This window comes from Ictalurus punctatus, chromosome 6 (assembly GCF_001660625.3).
Source record: "Ictalurus punctatus breed USDA103 chromosome 6, Coco_2.0, whole genome shotgun sequence".
Classification (NCBI taxonomy): Eukaryota; Metazoa; Chordata; class Actinopteri; order Siluriformes; family Ictaluridae; genus Ictalurus; species Ictalurus punctatus.
In genome coordinates, this window is record NC_030421.2 from 19,226,113 (window position 1) to 19,248,477 (window position 22,365).

General features: G+C 38.3%; 1 protein-coding gene across 2 annotated transcripts; it reads left to right on the plus strand.

The window, feature by feature from the left end:
• Positions 1-3,454: 3,454 nt before the first annotated feature.
• On the plus strand, positions 3,455-21,951 carry ralba (v-ral simian leukemia viral oncogene homolog Ba (ras related)). 2 transcript variants are annotated; one of them, XM_017470321.3, is made up of 5 exons: positions 3,455-3,611; positions 18,731-18,893; positions 19,547-19,755; positions 20,124-20,301; positions 20,395-21,951. In XM_017470321.3, exons 2-5 carry the CDS (start codon positions 18,780-18,782, stop codon positions 20,515-20,517), a joined length of 624 nt encoding a protein of 207 aa, XP_017325810.1. In that variant the 5' UTR covers positions 3,455-3,611; positions 18,731-18,779; the 3' UTR covers positions 20,518-21,951. The 2 variants fall into 2 exon arrangements, with proteins under 2 accessions (XP_017325810.1, XP_053536944.1); XM_053680969.1 differs by lacking the exon at positions 3,455-3,611 and adding an exon at positions 19,035-19,230 and having other exon boundaries at positions 18,755-18,893.
• The last annotated feature ends 414 nt before the right edge of the window (positions 21,952-22,365 follow it).

The window sequence follows — 22,365 nt, forward strand, 5'->3', positions numbered from 1 at the left end:
AGTGGTGTACGATTTAATTCAGTTACGCAATATCACATGAGCAAAAGTACGGTTATACTGAATATTTAATTCAATAGTTATATTTTTAAAAATACTGAAACATTTCAGACACAACATGGCCACTATTTGTTTATTTTTTGCTCTACGAACAGAAATAGATCGTGAAAAAGCCACTGCTCATTGGCTAGCTTGCTCACAATGATTCACACATTCCTGTTAAAGGTGCATCCGGTGAAATTGGCTTCCCTTCTTTCTTTTCACCAGGAACAGCGATGCAACATTTGAATATTTTTATGAGATTGTGACAATGTTAACAGGAATTTCCAGTGTGTCAGGTGAAGGGAACCAACTCCTTCCCTACCCCCAAAGCACCTTAAACCTTGCCATCTTCACTATGGTATGGTTTAGAGGACCTCTTTGTCTTTATCTTTCCATATGTTTGTTCACATTCTTTTGAGGGTTTTAACTGAATAATTAAATTCAAGTCCTCCTTTTTTTAAAACAATTTTTAAATTAAGGCACATTCTAAAAATGACCATCTCAGCTTTTAAATAACCGCAATGCATATAAATTGCACAATCATTATGGTCTATAAAGTCAAAGTTCTCTCTATAAAGATGTTTTGAACATGCACAAGCAATAGCACCCAAATTCAAGTTCAAGTTCAAGTGGTTTTATTGTCATTTCAACCATATACAGTTGGTACAGTACACAGTGAAACGAAACAACGTTCCTCTAGGACCATGGCGCTACATAAAACAACACACTAACCACATGAGACAACACAGAACTAAATAAGTTCTACACATTTCTACCTAAAGTGCACGTGCAGATGTGTGCTAAAAACACAGGTCAGTACAGTAACTACTAAAACAGGACAATAGGCACATTAAGTGACAGTGTAGCGCCGAACAGTACACAGTTTTAGTGTGGAAGTGTCTGATATAACAGGTAGTGCAGAAGATAGGTGCCAAGGAGTAACAATATAATTTAAAAATGGTATCAATGTATACATAACATGCTATGACTGAGTATTCATAGCATGAGAGAGACCCTGATGATCTTCTCACCTGTCTTCACTATCCGCTGCAGGGTCTTGCGATCCATTGAGGTGCAATTTCTGAACCAGACAGTGATGCAGCTGCTCAGGATGCTCTCAGTAGTTCCTCTGTAGAACGTGGTGAGGATGTAAGGTGGGAGATGGGCTTTCTTCAGCCTTCACAGGAAGTAGAGATGCTGCTGGGCTTTCTTGGCTATGGAGCTGGTGTTGAGGGACCAGGTGAGGTTCTCCGTCAGGTGAACACCAAGGAATCTGATGTTCTTGACAATCTCGATGGAGGAGCCATCAATGTTCAGCGGAAAGTGGTCACTCCGTGCACTCCTGAAGTCAACAACCATTTCTTTTGTTTTGTCCACATTCAGAGACAGGTTGTTGGCTCTGCACCCATCCGTTAGCCACTGCACCTCCTCTCTGTATGCTGACTTGTCCTTCTTGCTGATGAGACCCACCATGGACATGTCATCGGTGATCTTGATGATGTGGTTGGAGCCATGCATTGCTGCACAGTCGTGAGCAGAGTGAAAAGCAGTTTCCTGAGCACACAGCCCTGGGGGGCGCCAGTGCTCAGCATGGTGGTGCTGGAGATGTTGTTCGGAATCCGGACCGATTGAGCTCTACCAGTCAAGAAGCCCAGTATCCAGATGGAGTTGTTCAGGCTCAGTAGGTTCAGCTTTCCAATCAGGTGCTGAGGAATGGTTGTGTTGAATGCTGAACTGAAGTCTATGAACAGCATTTGAACGTAGGTGTCCTTGCCCCAGTGGGTAAGGGCCAGATGTAGGGTGCTGGCGATGGCATCATCTATTGAGGGGTGGCCTTCCTCGCTGCCACATCATTCGGTGCCTCAAACCAACGTTGAAGTTGTTCAGCGCATCTGGAAGGGAGGCATCACTGTCACAGACGGGTGATGTTGTCCTGTAGTTGCTGATTGCCTGAATGCCCTGCCACATGCGAGGTGTGCCGCCGCTATCCTTGAAGTGACTGTGGATTTTCTGGGTGTGTGCACACTTTATCTCTCTGATGTCCCAGGACAGTTTGGGCCTCAGTGTTCTTAGGGCCGCCTTGTCACCTGCCCTGAAGGCGGAGTCTCGGGTCCTCAGTAGTGCTCGCACCTCCGCAGTCATCCATGGCTTCTGGTTGGAGGGTGTGGTGATGGTCTTGGAGACGGAGATGTCATCAATGCACTTGCTGATGTAGCTGGTCACTGATGCTGTGTATTCCTCCCTGAACATGTCCCAGTCAGTGTACTCAAAACAGTCCTGAACAGCAGAGATGGCTCCTGCTGGCCAGGTTTTCACCTGCTTCAAAACCAGTTTGGAGCATCTGTATGCTGGAATTAGCATAACAGAGATGTGGTCTGAGTAGCCAAGATGGGGACGGGGCTGTGCCCTGTACGCGCTGGGAATGTTTGTGTAAACAAGATCCAGCATGTTCGCCCCTCTCATTGCAAAGTCCCAATAAACATATCAGTAAAAAACAACAACAACAAGAAGAATGTAGAAGCTAGTCAAAACTGAGTGTCGTGGATACGAATTAACCACAATATATCCATATACCTTCGAGTTGCACTTGAACCAGTAGGCTATACTACTGACAGAGTAGTGTCATTTTTTTCTGATATGCTACAGTCGCCAGCAGGGGGCACTATACATTCATTTTGATTTATTGCCATGTCACAGTTTACACAAATATTCTTAAGCTGCAGAGCTGTAACGACAACAAAAAAAAAACCCATCAAATTAAAAAATAACACGTACATGCAATGGCAAATAAAATACAAAGGTAAAAAAAAGACCTGTATATTGAACTGTACAGTATAGTATAAGAATTATAATAATAGCAGTGCATAGTGATATAAAGACAACAGTAATATAAATATATGCATAGTAGTATGTTTATACAGGTAGGTGGGTAAGTAAGAGTAAGCAGACTACAGTATACACTACAGAACATGGTAATGTGCAATATGTGAAATATGCAGTTAATATTTTGGTCCAGTTGCAAAGTATGGTCATTCAGTAGTCTAATGGCTGTGTCTGAGTCTGTTTTGAACATGTCCCAGTACTGCAGTAGTGTGAAAAGCCTGAGGTTTTTCAGTAATCCTCCAGGCCCTTCTCAAAATAAGACTGGAGTCACAAGGCAGTTTCTATTAATTCAAAAGCCTTTTGGCTTTACTTGGCACCAACTAACTGTATACAGCTGAGCTGTAGGAACACACCACAACAAATACACTTTAACTGACACAAGGCATTATTTCAATGGCGTTGCAAAAAAGTTGGCCACCATCCAAAATTCATACATCGCACTACTCAAGAGTTCATTACGATACATTTACAGTACGCCACCTATGGTCAAGTGTGATTTCGGCATGTGAGACATCATGACGCCACATCCGGTTTAGATTCCGCTCTTCCTCGTGCAGGAGGGTGGGGTCGGGCTATCAGGGGTAGCAGCTTTCTCTGATGTAGGACCTGAGCTGTGTGCCTTTGAACACACGATTAATGCATGTAAAAAGATAACATTACGACAGTGGAGAGGATCAAGACAGTGTGTGGTAAGCTTTTGCATAAAAAGCCTCATTTTAATCGAGAATTTCGATTATTTTGTGTTTAATTAACTCATCTGTGTGTTTGATCTACGTGACATTATATACTACTCCGAGGTACCAGCTTACTTAGGCGAATATATGGAAACTTAAATAATAAAAAGAAATAACAAGACAATAAGATGGCAGTATGCTGTGATTAGAAGTGGGCCTGAGCTGAGTATTTTGTTATGATTGTGTGTTATTGGTGGTGGTAAAGTCTCTACCCAGCTAAACCGGCACATCATTCAGTCTCCGAAATGGTTTACTGATATTAAAGAGACGACTGTGTGTCGAAATGTTGAAGAATTGCGGAACTGTTAACTGAGAGACTTTAGAGACAGCTGTTTGTTTAACTAGCGCGTTTCCTGTGTCATGTCTATGGTATGGCATTAATAAATCTACAGTATGTGTTTGTTATTGCGTAGTTAAAGACAGTCTTGACGTGTGCAGCCTGCTTTTGCTCATCTTTGCATGTTAAGAAAATCATTGTTCAGCTCAGTAACCTTTTTCTCTGTCACGCCTTCCCTTTCTGAACTTTCTTGAGCCAATATAAGTAAGTTTAATGCGCCTTTGTCCTCTTATCTAATGTAACATCGAAACCGTAAAAAGGTGAACAGGTTGGTCCACATGCACCTTTTATCAAAAATCTGTTTGATAATGATGGTCTTTATTGGTCACATATGCATTACAGCACAGTGAAACTCTTTTCTTCGCATACCAGCACGTCAGGAAGCTGGGGTCAGAGCCACCTGGAGCAGAGGGGGTTAAGGGCCTTGCTCAAGAGCCCAACAGTGGCAGCTTGGCAGTGCTGGGGCTTGAACCCCAGACCTTCTGCTCAGTAACCCAGAGCCTTAACTGGCAAGCCACCAGATCCTGTAAACTTTTCACTTCAAGTATTCATGCATTTTAACGTTCTAATCCCTAGAATGACCAAGCTATTTTATGCACATTTCTATCGTTTCCTGTTTTTATCCACTCAGGAAAGGAACCCCATGTGTTCCTACACCATATCTCCATATTGGGTCTTTTAATGGATTGTTATTTTGGTGTAGATCTGACCTTTTCCCATATGCACTGACTAACAGTTGTTCTGCATCATCAGTTATTGTGAGAAATGAACCAAGGTCAATTGATGTGCTTCAGGAAACAGCAATAATAGGTTCAGGGCTCAAGCGAAATCATTAGCATATGCATTTTCCCCCCACTCATATACATAAATTCAAACAAGTGTAAATATACAGATTTTGTTCTTTAGTCTACATTCTGTGTATATTATTTGATCTTGCATTTCTGGTTCAAGAAATGCTCCTAAAGTTTAATGCACTAATGAATATAAACCTTCACCATTCTTCAGATGATATTCATTTACAACATTTGGTAGACTCCCTTATCCAGAGTGACTTACATTTATCTATTTTTTTTTTTTTTTTTTAACTGAGCAGTTGAGGGTAAAGGGCCTCACTGAAGGTCCCCGCAGGGGCAGATTGGTGATGCTGGGATTTGAACTTATAACCTTCCGATCAGTGGTCCAATGTCTTAACCAATGAGCTACCACTGCCCTTCTAATTGATATTACATTCTCCATGATTGTTTTATGTTTAAAGAGTCGGGGTAGCTCGGAAAACACCTGAATTAGTGTTTAACAGAATATACTGATATAGAGCAGTGTGCACATACACAGTCAAGCACAGATGACACACACATTTTCAACCTGACTGATAGATTATGCGAACACGGAAATCGGGTTGCGTCACTTAAATGACTGCTTGACTTTTTTATATTCTTATTAATACACAACACATCTATAGTGATGTTTTAAAGTCGTTTCTGTGTGCCTACGTCCTTAAGAGAGCATTAGTCTTGAAATGCATTTAAGTATATATATATATATGTGTATATATATATATTGATTATATATATAAAATCAATCAGTTCCCTCCACTAATATTGGCACCCTTGGTAAATATGAGCAAAGAAGGCTATGATAAATGGTCATTATTATTTAACCTTTTGATCTCTTCATTCAAAAATTCTCACATGCTTTGCTCTCATGGATATCAAACAATTGCAAACAAAATACAATCACAAATATATATTTGTTAAATATAGGTGTGCAACAATTATTTGCACCCGTTTAATCAATAATTAGTGCTGCCTCCCTTTGCCAAGATAACAGCTCTGAGTCTTCTCCTATAATGCTTGATGAGGTTGGAGAATACATGGTAAGGGATCTGAGACCATTCCTCCATACAGAATCCCTCCAGATCCTTCAAATTTCGAGATCCACGCTGGTGGACTCACCTCTTCAGTTCCCCTGACAGGTTTTCTATGGGTTTCAAGTCAGGGGACTTTGATGGCCATGGCAGGACCTTGATTTTATGGCCAGTAAACCATTTTTCTGGTGATTTTGATGTATGTTTTGAATCATTGTCCTGCTGGAAGATCCAGCCATGGCCCAGTTTAAAGCTTTCTGGCAGAGGCAGTCAGGTTTTCACTTAATATCTGTTGATATTTGATAGTCCATGATGCCATGTATCCTAACAAAATGTCCAGGTTTTCTGGCAGAAAAACAGACCCAAAACATTAAAGAGCCACCACCATATTTAACCGTGGACATGAGGTACTTTTCCATATGGCTACCTCTTCTGTGTGTCCTAAAACCACATCTAATTTTAGTTTCATCTGACCATAGAACCCGATCCATTTTAAGTTCCAGTAGTGTCTGGCAAACTGAAGACACTTGAGTTTGTTTCTGGATGAGAGTAGTCTTAGTTAGTCTTAGTAGTTTTCTTGAAACCCTTCCAAACAACTTGTGGTGATGTAGGTGACTTCGGATTGTAGTTTTGGAGACTTTCTGGCCCCAAGACACAGCTAACATCTGCAATTCTCCAGCTGTGATTCTTGGAGATTTTTTGGCCACTCGAACCATCCTCTTCATAGTGCCTTGAGACAATATAGACATGCGTCCAATTCTAGGTTAATTCATAACATTTCCAGTTTACTGGAACTTCTTAATTATTGTCCTGATGTTGGAAATGAGCATTTTCAATGCTTGTGCTATTTTCTTATAGCTACTTTCCATTTTGTGAAGCTCAACAACCTTTTGCTGAACATCACAGCTATATACCCTGGTCTTTGTTATGAATGACTAAGAGAATTTAGCCTGTGTGTTCCTAGTTACCAAGGTGTGCTAACAATTATTATTATTTTAATATTAATGAGAATATACTGCAAATATATTTTTTGGGGTGCCAATAATTGTTGCACACCTATATTTAACAAAGATTTATTATTTTTTTTTGATAAACCTGTGTTGTGTTTGCAGTTGTTTGATATCCATGAACGTAGAGTATTTTTGTGAAGTTTTTGAACAAAAGGTTAAACAACAAAGACAATTTTTCACAGCCTTCTTTGCTCATATTTACCAAGGGTGCCAATATTATTGGAGGGTGCTGTGTGACATGAGACAGCTTACATGAAAAGTGAGTTAAGGTTAAGGAACTTGGTGTCATTTAGGGCTGCAACTAACGATTATTTTCACAATCGATGAATCTGCTGATTGAAAAAAAATAAATGAAAAATTATCGGGGCGGGGGGGGGGGGCAAACTTTCAGTACCATTTTTAAAAATAAATAAAATCTAGTTTAAATTATAATTATAGTATTTATTAATTATTTTAATGGATCGACAAGAAAGCACTGATAATTAAACTACAGTCCTAAATTAATAATAAAATCTTACTTTCACTGTAGTTACTACAAACTACATGTGGCCTAGCTTTGTTTAACTTGTAGGTGGCGTTTATCTACGCGTGCAGCTGTATCCTGAAAAAAAGCACACCCATGTTGGAAGTCCCAGTTGTTTTTATTGACCAAATGCTGACTAGCGTACATAGGAGAAAACAATCATTTTTTAAATGGAAGGTCTCTTTGATGCTGTTTAGGAACCGGAGATTTGAACTGAGAACTAGATACTTTTCATACATGCTCTAAATCATAGTACAGTGGCAAGAAAAAGTATGTGAACCTTTTTGGAATTTCATGGTTTTCTGAATAAATTTGTAATAAAATGTGATCTGATCTTCATCTAAGTCAAGGGTATTGACAAATATAATGTGCCTAAAATAATAACAAAAAAAAAATTCTGATCTTTCATGTCTTTATTGAACACACTCATTCAACAATCAAAATGGTAGTGGAAAAAGTAAGTGAACCCTTACAATTAATAACTGGTTGACCCCCCTTGGCAGCAATAACCACAACCAGGAGCTTCCTGTAGCTGTGGATCAGACCTGCACATCATTCAGGAGGAGTTTTAGCCCATTCTTCCCAGCAGAACTGCTTTAGCTCTATCATATTCTTTGGATGTCTCATGTGTATGACTCAAGTCATTCCATAGCATCTCTATTGGGTTGAGGTCTGGGCTCTGACTTGGCCACTCCAAAAGGCGGACTTTGTTTTTCTGAAGCCATTCTGTTGTGGACTTGCTCCGGTGTTTTGGGTTCAATGACTCCAAATAGCTTTTTTGAGGTTATTAACTCAAGGGTTCACATACTTTTTCCACAAGCACTACAAGGTTTTTTTTTGGTCGTTCTCAATAAAGACATGAAAGGTCAGAATTTTTTTTGTTATTATTTTTAGACACATTATATTTGTCAATACCCTTGACTTAGATGAAGATCAGATCACATTTTATGTCAAATTTATTCAGAAAACCATGAAATTTCGAAAGGTTCACATACTTTTTCTTGCCACTGTATATCACAAAATAATGAGGCGCAGTTATATTAAAATTGTAGGGTTTTTTTTTTCTTTTTTTTTTCTTTTAAACTGCTCAGGAAAATAGATCAGTTGTGTTGGGTGGATTTTCAGAAATGTAATACAATAAGCTTTAATGCCCAATGTCTTGCTCTTCATTAGTCACTTAGTCAGCTGTCTAACATGAGTGGAACCAGTGGTGTAAACTGTAGTTTTCTCCCTGATTCAATTACCCATAACGTGAGAACCTATGTCATAAAATTGCCGCTGACCCAAAAAATTTTCCACAACACTTACTTGCATGAAGGATCTTTATGACCATGAATTGTATCTATCCCATGACATTCATATACTTTGATCAGTAGTGGATACCAAAAATGATTCTCCAGATCTGATTTACTTCAGTTTAGATGTAAGACTGGCTAGGAAGAGAAACGTGAGAAAAGTACTTCCACTACTCTTTATGGTCGAGCGTGACAGCCAGGCTTTTACCATTCACTCTGTTTATCTTCTGCTTCCTCTTTCCTTCACAGGTATTTTGTTACATGTCTCAGCATGCAAACTTTTTTCTTTTCTTTTCTGTCTTTCAAAGCGAATGTAAGGTTCTGACTCTTGAAAGAAGTAAGAAAAAAATCACTACTAATGTTCTCATGAGAATTCTGTTTTTTGTTTGGAAGGGCTTATCCTAAATTCAGGATTATGTTCATTTCCCTCTTCACTGTTGTAAAAATGTAGTAATTTTCTAATCTTAAGGCAATGTTTATAGGCTTATTTAAGCTTATTTACAGTTTCATTTTGTCAGTTCATTCAGCTCACCTCCTGAGTTTAGTGCAGTGTAATGGAGTCTGTTTGATGGTGTATGTGAAGGTGAGATGGTGAGGTTCTAGGTTAAGAGGGTACTGCATGGGATATGTGAAAGAGGATGATGCAGAGCCTTAATTCCTGGCCTCATGTGTCACTACTAACTGTGATTCATTGTGGGTGACCATGAATGTGCACTGTTAATTGGATTCAGTGTGTTTGCTTTTCATGAAATGTGAATAATTTAGAGATGTGATGGTGAGAAATTTCCCCACCGGTTAATCGATGTGTGACATCACTGGCAATACCGGGAGGAAAGGTGAGGGGGGGTTTCACCCTTGCTTTTAAATCGCTTCTGAATGTCCATGCAGCCGTGCGCATTTCACTTTTGCTATTGAATTAGCAGCAGTTGCTTGAATGGTAGGTTCATTAATTTTTTTTAATGAAAGACCAACAGCTAAACAGTACAATGACAAACTCTCTTATATTAAACATAGAACTTTTATTAATAAAATGAATAAGACTGGTTTATTAACTCTTATCTATCAACTCGCCTCACTCATCACGTGATAAATGAAATCTGACTCCTGCTGACATGTGCTGCGACTCTGACTCATTCGGCTCATGCTGAATTGAGCAGACGCGTTCAGTTTTTAACCCTAGCATCCGTTCTCTAACTGAACGAAATTATTATTTTTTTTATAAAAAGGCAAAACGACAGTGGTGGGCAAGTGATGTAATCGGTGTGCAGCCGAACACTTTGTAACAGCGGTAACTCTAACTATGGCTGTAAGCATAGTATAATAAAAAAATAATGCTTAGTTGCCAGACTATTATTTTTACTGCAGTATTTAACATCTACATTAGGAAACCCTGAAATGCAGGAAAAAAACAGTATTTACATTTTTACTATTTAAAAATTCAATACAAAATTTAACATCAGATACTTAGAATCAGAGTTTATAATTGTACTAAAATAATAGCACCGTGTTATGAAAGGATATTTTGATAGTGATAGTACTGCAGAAAAATGTATTGTGGCATTATTTATCATAATATGGATACCTTTCATATTGCCCAAACATAAATATCTGAGCTCTGAGTATTGGATGATATGCCAAATTGGTTCAGCACTCTCATTTTCACATTAATATTTGCAAAATCTTGATTAATTGCACAGAGGCAAGCCATTTAATTGTACAGGTGAATCCTATACCCAGGCTCACTGACAGCTGACTCTCAATCAACTAGAAGCATGATGAGCTAGAGCAAACCTCCTGTTGCCTTGACAAAGTTAGTTTAAAGAGTAAAAGTTTTAAAATGTTATAAGGATAAAACGTAAACTAGTTTGTTCTTATTGAAGAAAGGGTTAATTGATTTTTTTAAAAAAAGTTTTAAAAATGTAACAAACAAAACTCACAAACAAAAAATGGAGTATGTTTGTGAATACATTTCTAAGGGTGAATGGACAGATGAAGTGGAACATCCTTTTGTTACATACAAGCTTGTGTATGACTGATTTATTGATTGGTAGATAGATACTATGTGTGGTTGCTATGCAGTTGGTAGAATATGAATGGTAGTCTATGGGAAGAATGAGAGATGCATATACAACAAATAAGCAGGTCAGTTTGACCAGTGCCCTGACTTGAGACAGTACATATGAAATGATATTTCTTTTTTAGGTTCTGTGGCAGGCATGGTAGTTTATAAAAGTTTCTAATATGTAAAGTCTACAATCTTAAAAACATTTATAAATGTTTGAATGTTATAGCATTAAAATGATAAAATGCTGCTATGCTAACCCGGTTGCTAAAATGTTGAAATGAAATGTTAGGCATGTAAAAGTTAAAAGGCTAAAGGCTGTATTAAAGTGTTAAAATGTTTAAAGATTGGATTTTTTTTTTAATTTTTGGGTTTTGTGGCAGTTAGCAGGCATATTGGTATTTATGCATGTGATTGAATAGGCATCATTAATTTTGAGGATAAATGGCTGTCTTTATCAAAGTGTGTGTGAGACAGACAGACAGACAGACAGACAGACAGACACACACACACACACACACACACACACACACACACACACACACACACACACACATTCCAGAACTCTTATCTGACAGGCTATTTGTGTACTATCATTGGGTGAGTTCATTGCACTCAAACAAATATTAAAAACTCAGAACATATTCACCAAGTCACTCAACTCATGACATGTTTGTGTAATGAGACTTTGCGGATCGATTTGAGGCAAAAATATGTAGATTGAGTGGGAATTGGGTGATTTATGGTGCCAGATTTTACACCGAAGTGAATGGGACTATTGACATGCCCTAGTGCCAAACAAACACTGATAACTTGAAAAATATATTTTTTTAATGATTAAATATTAATTATATGTGAATTATTTTAGATCAGGAGAGTAGCTTAACATTTTAAAGTTTGAATGGAGTTTCTTGGTGAAAGTATAAGGATTTTAGTGGCAAAAGTGAATTTGGACTATTTACGCTCAAGGTTAGCGTGGCGTGGACCGCACCCACTCTAGCTGTCCCCTATTAAAATGAATGGGGGAAGAAAGAAGGATGGATAGAAAGAGAAGGACGAGTGTGATCTGTCTGCAATTTGGCAAGACCGGTACTGGTGTACGCAGGTTTGATCATGTGAATGTTGGTGGTTATAGCTTGAGAATTGAATGAATTGTGCCCCTTTAAAAGGACATCCCATTCAAGAGTCAATGACTACGTTTACATGGACATCAGTAATCTAATTATTGACCTTATTCTGAGTCAGACAATATTGTGATTAAGGTGTTTACATGAGTCGCTTATAGAATACTCCTGTCATGATCCCGTTTTACATGTTATAGAACATAGTTTGATTAACAGCACACGTCATTACGTCACCGTGCCCCGACGTCCCTTCATAATTTCACGTATCGACATATAGTTTGTCTTCGTTATGGTACCGTATACAGTTTTGGGTGTTTTTATTGAATTTTTTATGAACGCTTCAAGTGAAGTTAATTATTTGTCATGCTATACATGCAATTAGACGACTGCATGAAGCCTTGGGCTGCGTCCCAAACCGCGTACTTACCTTCTATATAGTAAGCCGAGATACATGTATTTCGTTTACTACAGGCCTATAGTAGGTAAATACGTGGTTTGGGACGCGGCCGTGCTCTCTTGTTTGCCATAAAACGGTTGAGCACTGCCGTGTGTGATCGTGTCCTGTCGGAAAATGCGGTGAAAACTCGCACATGGTGTTAATAGTGTGATTAAGGTGTTTACATGTCTGTAATACACATCGATAATGCGACTAAAACAGGAGTACTCCACATGTCTTAATTCGATTTGTGTTTACTTCGAGTATGACCTTATTTGCATTAAGGTAATTAAAAATTGCTGTTTACATGGTAGATTCTTAATCAGAGTATTGGGTTAATATTGGATTATTGTTGTCCATGTAAACATACTGATTGATTCATCTCTGTAGCCTTATCGGAACTGGATTTGAACCTGGAAAGGTTCTGTAATGTAACTCCTGCAGTTATTAGCGGGTTTTATTACCTTAGCGTGAGGTCCGAACTAACATGACTACTTGTCCAAGTTGTACAAAGACCTGACTACTCTTGGTACTGTGTATTCTTTTGTACTAGCCAGAGGGGATGTGACATCAGGCAAAATGGAATTTTGTCCCTTGATACAGATTAGAAAGAGGATGTTAATGCTGAGGGGCCTTAGCCCAGTTCTGCTGCTTTCTTCATCATTTTGATCAGGAAGTTTCATACAAGCCAGCTAAATGAAGAGAAATCCATCTGGTTCCCTCAGATACTTCCGCTCTGCACAGCTTGTACTGTGCCCTCCAAAAATATCAGCAGCCTTCATGAAAACATGCAAAAATTACTATCGAAAATAAGACATGCATTCAGTAGGAGTTTGAGCTCAAAGGTGCAGGGATGTTGTATAGATTTATTTAAAAGGTTTTTGTTTTGCAGGCACTTGTAGAAATTTTGGTCCACTCCACCATGCAGAACATTTTATGGTCCTTTATATTTGCACATTTGTGAATATGAACTTCCCTCTTCAATTCAGACCACAGGTTTTCAATGGGAATCAGTAAGGTCATTGCAAAATTGGTTTTGTTTGTTAAACCATTTTTGTGCTGAATTCGTTCATTCTCTTGTTAAAAGATGCATCTCTGGCCTCTGAACCCCCTGTTAGAGGCAAACATGTTTTAGGCTGAAATATCCAGGTACTTAGCAGAATTCGTGATGCCGTTCATTTTCACGAAATCTCATGGTCCCGAAGCCACAAAACAGCCCCAAAGCATCACTAATCTACCATTGTATTCTACAATGGGGTTTCAGAGGATTTTCCATGAATGCAGTTCCTTTTTTTCCACCATGATGATGTGCATGAGCAAAAAGTTTGATTCTGGTCTGATCTGACCACAACACAGATGCTCAACGGAAGGGATTGCAACAAGAATAAACTCTTCTGTGCAATTCTAAAACTGTGTTGCGTGCTCTTTTTGTTGTTGTTGTTTTGTTTCCTTCTCCATCCTCCTCACTCTGAGGAGGTATAGACTGCTCATGCGTCCAATTCCTGGAAAGTGACTTTTTTTGTTATGGCCCTAATTGTTTTTAAGGGGATTTTTAAGGGGATTTCTTATGTATAATGATTATGTATACATCATCTGATTTGTGGAGATCAGCACCAATCGATCTCTTTTGTGTTGACGTTTCCTTGGGTTTTCCCATGGTAAAGGATGACATCAGGATTTTACAACCGCATATTTGTACCCCAGGAAAACGGGTAAAGGTAAAAACAGAGTGCCTGAGCACTGAGAGAAAAAGAAAAACATTTGTTTTTTAAGAATAAGAATTTGTGTGCATTTATTTATTATGTACTTTTCTTTAATGGAAGTCAGTCAAACAAAAGGGACAGCAACTGTTTCAAAGATCTTAATAGATCTTTATAGATGCACCTTTCCATCTAAACTGGATTCCATTCATGACCATTTTGTTTTTGTCAGGTTTAACAGGCATCCTTGGAATGTTTAGTTCATCATTGAGCCAGACTAGGCTTGAGAACAGGGATTGAGCTGGTTTTGGTAAGCTACAATGTCCGTACTCGGCTCACTCCTGTCCATCACTGTAATAATGTCGGGCCCGGAAGACTTGTCTTGATTCACTACCAGCTGGTTTTCCAGCACATTATATTTTGTTCTGAACAGATCAGTGGATGATGGCTACAGTTTTGATACGATCATATAGAAATACACGTATTCATTCACACACCGTCAACTTTATTAGACACATCCATGCCACAATCAAAGTCACAGGAATCACACTTTTTCTTCATTCTAATGTTTGACGTGAATATTAACTGATGCTCTTAACCTGTATCTACATGATTTTTCGTATTGCGCTGCTGCTACGTGATTGGCTGATTTTAGATAACTGCATGAATGTGCAGGTGTTCCTAATAAAGTGCACGGTGATAATTTATAACTTCAGGGCATCTTGAAAACTGCTGGAACTTCAATTTCTGTGAAAAGTGCTTTAATTCTCAGTTTTATCCTGGGAATAAATGTCAGTGTTTTATGCTAAAACCTTTAACATTGATTCATCTTCAGTAACTGCTTTATCCTGGTCAGGGTCACAGTGGATCATTAGTCTATACTGGGCATGAAGCAGGAATACATGGGATGCCAGTCAAACTTTACACATGTTCTTTTTGTTGTTTTGATGTAAGCAGTCTTTTTGCCCAGTCATTTGAAACCGCACCCTTAACATTTCTGTGTGAATAATACAGTTGAGAAATTGGGTTACTTCAAACTGGATAATGTTTGGTGTAATTTACATTCATTCATTGGGAAAGTAATAATAAATGTAAATATTCATTTCCTTCTCTTTTTGATACTGTTACGCATTACTTTGATTTATGGTTTATGGTATGTAGATGTATTCTTACTTCATAGTCAGTCACCTGATTAGCTGTGTGTGTCCTTGCTTTTATGTCTGCTTAAGCTATTGACGTATGATTTTCATTGTAGCAAGTGTCACTGCTATCTCTGGGTAGAGAAGAGGGTGTGAGGTTAAACAGGTTATTTTGACATGTACCTACATTAGAAGGAGGAAGACTGAATAAAGGCCATCACAAAATAGTGCATATAAAGTTGTGCCTCAGGTTTAATAGGTGGACAATAAGCATGAATGATTTTTTTTATCCCACCAGACTCTTGAATTCTCACAGAGACTCAGGGGTATGTATGTCTGTGTGTGTGAGCGAGAGAGAGAGCAAGGGAGAAAGATGAATATCATGGCCTGCATGCTGCATAGCCTTTGGCAATCTGGGAATCCTAATGAATTCCTTTATTCCGGGGAAGGGCAGCGACATTTATATTTCAGCGGCATTTATATTTCAGCGGCATATAGCCATAGGGGAAGGTAATGAAGCACCATATGTCGGTCACAACTTCAACACTGTTGCCCTCTGTTCATTCTTTACTAGAGTGTTCCCTGATAGGGGCAGTCCTATTTTATGCCATTGTCTGCCATTAAAGAGCAAAATTAGCAGTACAGATTTTAATGTCTATTAGGTTTATGTACAAAGTGTAGAGATACTGAGTATAATTGTAGTATCCTGCTAGTGGGGAGCTGGATCATGGCTCTACCCAGAAATGTTTTTGTTCCTGTAAGATTAGTGCTGACTGTGTGTAAGGAATAGTGAGCATGCACCAAAAATGCCATAGGCAGCAAATTCTGGTGCAGTGTTCCTGCATGCAGCTTCCTAGTAAGGTCCTTCATGACTTCAACGCTGCCAAGAACAATAGCTGGAAGCAGTGCATCAGGGTCTTATTTCCTGAGTAAAGAGCAGCAGTGTAAATAGGCACCGGACACCACATCCTTGAAACCACCAACTCTCTGTTTATCCCTCGAACAGCATGTCAGATCCTCAAGGAAAATTTGTTGGGCTGGGTTGAACAAGATTTTTCAGGCTTCAGGCTTTGAGTACTCGTTGGTGTTTCCAAAGAAGTACACCAGTACTCTAAACTCAAAACAATAATAATTTACTTAACCATAATTTAAATGTTTGTTGCTACATTTCAAAATATATTAGTAGGCATTTCAATGTATTGATGTTGTATACCAGGGGCAGATTTTTTATTTATTTATTTATTTTTATATGACCACACAGAAGTCAATAAGAAAAGAATTGGGGGGAGGGGAGATATTGAGTCAGACAGGACGGTGTATAAGATGAGGTTAAAATAATGTGTACATCATCAATAGCATGTTTACTTTTGGGGATTTGGAAGAAAAAGCTCACAGTGTAAGAGTCATATCTGTTTCAGTAGCTGTGAAAAAAATGACAGAAGTAAAATAAGGAAGAAAAAAATGGGTGTTAACCCTGTACATCGGACTTTTTACCTGTCCTCCATATCTAAGGCTATTTTTTTTAAAGCAATATACTTTAAGCAGTTAACTGATTTCTGATATTTTTATATTAGATTGATTATGATTCAGGGATAAAGATTGACACCGTCTTTGATCAGTAGGTGTGGTTTTATCATGATTTAGGTCACATGACAGAATTCCTCTAAATTATCTTCCTTTTTTGTAAGCATAGGCCTGTTCCTATATAAAAAATGCAATCAGTTATTTATTTATTTATTTAAAAAAATTTTTGGCGTAAATAATAATTATTGAATGTATTCCTGGAGGGTTTTGTGATGTTTTAATATCTGTAACACTGGGCCTCAATCTTTTAGTAAAGTTGTGTGTAAAAGTTTGTGTAAGCCAAATCAAACCCAAATTTTCTGTCGGATTTACAAATGTTTCAGAAATGAGGATTTTCTTCATACTCTCATGTCTAGGTTAATCACCCGTAAAGTGCAAAGTGTGTTCCCGACACAGCTCATTTGCATGTAGTGATGACATTAAAGTTCAAGTGCAGAGACGGGTCTAAGCACAAAATGAATTGGTAAAGGTTGAAAGTAGAAGTCATGCTGACTTGTGTCTGTGCCAAAAATATTTAAAGAGCACCTGTTATGGTTTGAAACGTGCCTAATTTTGTTTTAAAGGTCTCACACAATAGATTTACATGCATCCAAAGTCAAAAACACTTTAATGTGCTTATAATTTAATAGCAGCATCACCTTTTTTCCCCCAGTGTCAAAAACGACTCATTAATGATCTGTTCTAAAGCATTCATTCTAAACTCCTCCTTTCAGAGAGCACACTCTGCTCTGATTGGTCAGATGTCCCAGTCTGTTGTGATTGGTCTACTGCTGTCAGCTTGTTTCAAAAAGGAAACGCCCACTACCATAACGAGCATCAACTCTGTGTGTTCCCGAGCAGCCGATGAAGACCAGAGGCGGGGCTTTTTTTTTTTTTTTTTTTTTTTTTTTTTTTTTTTTTACACAAACCTACGTAGGTTAGTGCAGGAAGTAAGTCTGGAATTACTAACGACTCGTTTCAGCTGTTCAGAATCGGCTCCTTATTTTGGAGCCAATAATCCCGTTTATCATGTGCTTTGACTTTTTAAAACTTTGCAGACTTTTTACATTCACAGAATGCTATATAACACACTACATGAAAGGTAATATTTGAAAAAACCATGATAGGTGCACTTTAATAATTTGTCAAATTAAGCACTAAGTCTCCCATTGGCAGCATTTCTTTTGTCATAATTGATTAGTTTTATTTGTCTTAAGTTATGGATTTTTGTTACACACACACACACACACACACACACACACACACACAAACACACACTCAGGAGCACAAGTTGGATACAAAGTTTTTTTTTTTTTTCCAAATGTACAGGCTTTTCATGAATACCACATTTCTTGTGTATATGGTTGTATGAATATGAGCTGGATAAATGAGGTCCAATGTTATTAAAAAAATCTCCAGAGAAAAACTTTTCACCCATTTAACCAGCAAAGAGTTTAAAATTTAAAGTGTTTTCAGATTGCATACTAAGCTTGTTCTCTAGTCGGTATTTGATAGTCTGTGTTCTCTGTGTTACCGGTGTTACATGGTGTTCGGCCGCACACCGATTACATCACTTGCCCACTGTGGCACCGTCCCCACTGTCATTTTGCTTTTTTATAATAATAAAAATAATTTAGTTCAGTTAGAAAACGAACACTACAATGGAAAAACTGGATGCGTCTGCTCAGTTCAGCATGAGCCGAATGATTTCGAGTTGCAGCACAGATCAGATTTCATTTAGCGAGAGTGAGGCGAGCTGACTGACAAGACGATGATGGAAGATTTAGTTTCAAAAGTTCTGTGTTTAATATAAGCGGGTTTGTCATTGTACTGTTTTGTTGTTTTGTTTTTCATTAAGAATATTAATTAAGAGAATGTAAAATGTGCACAGCTGCACGACACCCCTCCCATTCCTCACAGTCACATCTCTCTTGCATACCCTAGTTCACTATTGCATGCTTTTCTTCACTCACAGGAACAGGTTTTAAACAGCAAAACAAAATGTGTGTGTGTCTCAACAGGTAGAATCCGATCAAGTGTGCGTGGAGTAGCTGAGCAAGGCATTTGGATATGGCAGCCAACAAGGGGAAAAGTCAGAGCTCCTTGGCATTGCACAAGGTCATCATGGTGGGAAGTGGTGGTGTAGGCAAGTCAGCCCTTACACTCCAGTTCATGTATGATGAGGTGAGCAGTTATGTTGAAACACTAAGTCATACTGAATGTTTGGAAATTATATGGTATTTGAGGATCATACACTATATGGCCGGAAGTTTGTGTACAACTGACCATAACACCCATATGTACGTCTTGAACATCCCATTTCAGGTTTAGTCCTTCCTTTGCTGTTGTAATAACCTCCACTCTTCTGGGAAGGCTTTCCACTAGATATTGGAGTGTGGCTGTGGGGATTTGTCCATTCAGCCACAAGAGCATTAGTGAGATCGGGTACTGAGGTCGGATGAGGAGGCCTGGGGCACTGTCGGCATTCCAGTTCATCCCAAAGGAGTTCACAAGGGTTGAGGTCAGGGCTCTGTGCAAGCCACTAGAGTATTTCCAACCTTGGCAAACCTCGCTTTGTGTACAGAGGCATTGTCATTCTGAAACACATTTATGCCCCTTAGATCCAGTGAAGGAAATTGTAATGTTATAGCATACAAAGACATTTTAGACAATGTAATGCTTCCAGCTTTGTCAACAGTTTGATGAACCAAATATGGGTGTGATGATCAGGTGTCCACATACTTTTGGCCATATTGCATGTGTAATATATCAATATAATACTTACATGTTGCAGAAATGTTGATCCTTGACCTAAATATCTGTTTTTTGCTCATCAGTTTGTTGAAGATTATGAGCCCACGAAAGCGGACAGTTACCGAAAAAAAGTTGTGCTGGATGGGGAGGAGGTGCAGATCGATATTTTGGATACAGCTGGACAGGAAGACTACGCAGCCATCCGAGACAACTATTTCCGCAGTGGAGAGGGTTTTCTGCTTGTGTTCTCCATAACTGAGCAAGAGTCTTTCACAGCCACAGCAGAGTTCAGGTCAGTATAAACTCACAACAGCACACCCTTGTGATTTGAGAATAATGTAGTCTCTATTTCACTTGAAAGACTTTAGACACTCAGGCTTTTACTTACATTTTTTAGGCCCAAAGCTGTTTGCACATTGAGTTTGATACACTTGGTCAAATCTGAGATCAGTCCAGGAAACCAGTCAGCAGATATGACATGTAAAATGACACAATTGATCCCTTTTGGAATTCGTCCATTAGAAAACAACCCTGTGATGACGCCCTCCATCAAATGAGCCCAGAATCCATCCTGGCTATAGACCTGAGTTTTTGGGAGTAGTGTGAAAATGCCCTTAGATTAGTTATCGTGTGTGTTTGTGTGTGTTTGTGTGTGTACAGGGAACAGATTCTACGTGTTAAATCCGAGGAGGATAAGATTCCACTGCTGGTGGTGGGGAATAAGTCTGATCTGGAAGACCGCAGGCAGGTGTCTGTGGATGATGCCAGAGGAAAAGCAGAGGAGTGGAGTGTACAGTATGTGGAGACTTCTGCTAAAACACGTGCCAATGTAGATAAGGTTTGTCTGAGTAGTTACATATTGCTCATGTATGTTTTACTCTTACCTGACAGTCTAATAAGTATATATTAATTAAACCGTTTACTTCCAAAGGTATTTTTTGACCTCATGAGGGAAGTGCGAGCCAAGAAGATGTCAGAAAATAAGGACAAAAACGGCAAAGGAAAGAACAAGAACAACAAGAAGAGCTTCAAGGAACGGTGCTGTTTACTTTGAACTCCACATGGACTTTCCATAAACAAATCTACTTTCTACTCTAAGGAACATTTCAATTTTTCTTTATTACCATAATTAGTGGCAGGTCATCACCGTCAAGGCCTTTCATATTTCCTTTCTTCATGCAAAGTATAATTTTTCAGTGATTGATGACCAGTGGCTACTTTATGAGGAGAAAAAAAAGTTAAAAAAGCTACTTAAAGTAGCACTTTAAGACTAACATGGAGGTGATCAACCAGTGCCCAACACTAAGCTTTTTATCCTGTGTAATTTATCTTAATTTCACAGCTTGCTTTTGGCCTGTTCCAGGGAAATTATTATTCTTTTTTTTTTTTATTGTTATTATTTTGCAGCCTTATTTGTGGCTATGCATTTCTAGTAATGTTTTGTTTATTCAGAAATGCATATTTTATGTTCATTATGTTTTCGGGTCCTTCCATCCATACATCTGTGATTCTTGTTAGAAATATATTTTAAGGGTATTTCAGGTATACAAATTAGTAAGAAGAAGTACTAGACTTGGTGGAGGTATCCTCATCTACATTTTTCCTCAGATTAAAGGAAAGTGACAATGCTTTTACAACATGCAAATGTTTGCATTTCCTGCCCCAGGTTTTGAAAATGTATACCTAAATGACTGTTAGGGAGCATTAATATCTATTTTAAACTTGGTATAGACAGATGAGCCTACTGATTTATGGTTGAGAAGAGAAAAAAAAAAAAAAAAACTAAATCTTGACTTCATTATGTCTGGCAGGCTAGATGATGAAATGGTGTTTATGTTACCAAAATGCAGTGTATTCCTAATGTTTGATTCCAATTCAGTCAAATCTCCAATGATACATTTTGTGGAGGAAAGTACAAGACTATTAAATGCTGTTAGACTCAACAACACTACTTCCTGAGTAAACAGCAATTATGAAATTTAAGGGCTTGGAATGATGCTGAAATGTTGGTCAGCTTTGGGGCACTAAATAAGCTCAGTTTTGGCATAGGAGAATCTACACTGCCTCCCACTGGTTGACATAAATACTTCAAAAGAGGCATATCACATTTATAGACACTGCTAGGAACTTATTGCCTTGATGTTTAAGTTTTATTGAGATATTTTTGTAGAAAGTATGCTGCCTTTTCCACCATCAAACCCTGCTCGGATAAATGTGCCATAAGTACTTGTGCCAATCTAATATAAGTAAAGCAATGACGTCTGACTGAACATTCAATGGCCTTATTTGTGTGGCTTCTTTTATTTAGTATTCTGATACACACATCGAGTGCTACAGGTCCACCAATGATATAGCTGAAATTGATGTTTTATATCATATTAAACGTTCTGGCCTTTGAGAAATGGGATACAATTTTTATGTTTGTTTTCCAGTGGATGATAATCAAGATACTTTTGAATTATGTTGCCAAATAAACACTTTTGTTGTATTTCTCAGTGTGGTCTTTACACAGTCTGAGCCTCATGCTAATATATGTTCTCTCTCGTGTTTTCTTTAAAAAGAGATGCATGCAGAAGTTGGTTAGATGAGATTTATTGCACCATCGTGCATATGGATTTTCTCCACCTATCTGTAACTGTAAAAATCTCTCCCAATACAATGACCCAGGACTTCATGCTTAAGGTCATGTACATGTCTACAAGACATTGTATGTTTCTACAAGAGCTAACTTCCTTAGCAACCCATAGCAACGGCATTCCTCTATCCATGAAGTGCCTAAAATTAGTTCACTCACAGAGGGCCTTCAATGTACAAGCTCTTGACTTGAAAGTACATTGAGAGAAAAACCTACAATAGTTTATATTACTTTTTTTTTTAAATGAATCTAAAATTCACTTGAATG

Excerpts from the sequence above, each read along its gene's own strand:
- ralba (XM_017470321.3), top strand. The coding sequence starts at position 18,780 with ATGGCAGCCAACAAGGGGAAAAGTCAGAGCTCCTTGGCATTGCACAAG. Across the intron at positions 19,756-20,123 it reads ACAGCCACAGCAGAGTTCAG|GGAACAGATTCTACGTGTTA; the intron begins GTCAGTATAAAC and ends GTGTGTGTACAG. Across the intron at positions 20,302-20,394 it reads CACGTGCCAATGTAGATAAG|GTATTTTTTGACCTCATGAG; the intron begins GTTTGTCTGAGT and ends TTACTTCCAAAG.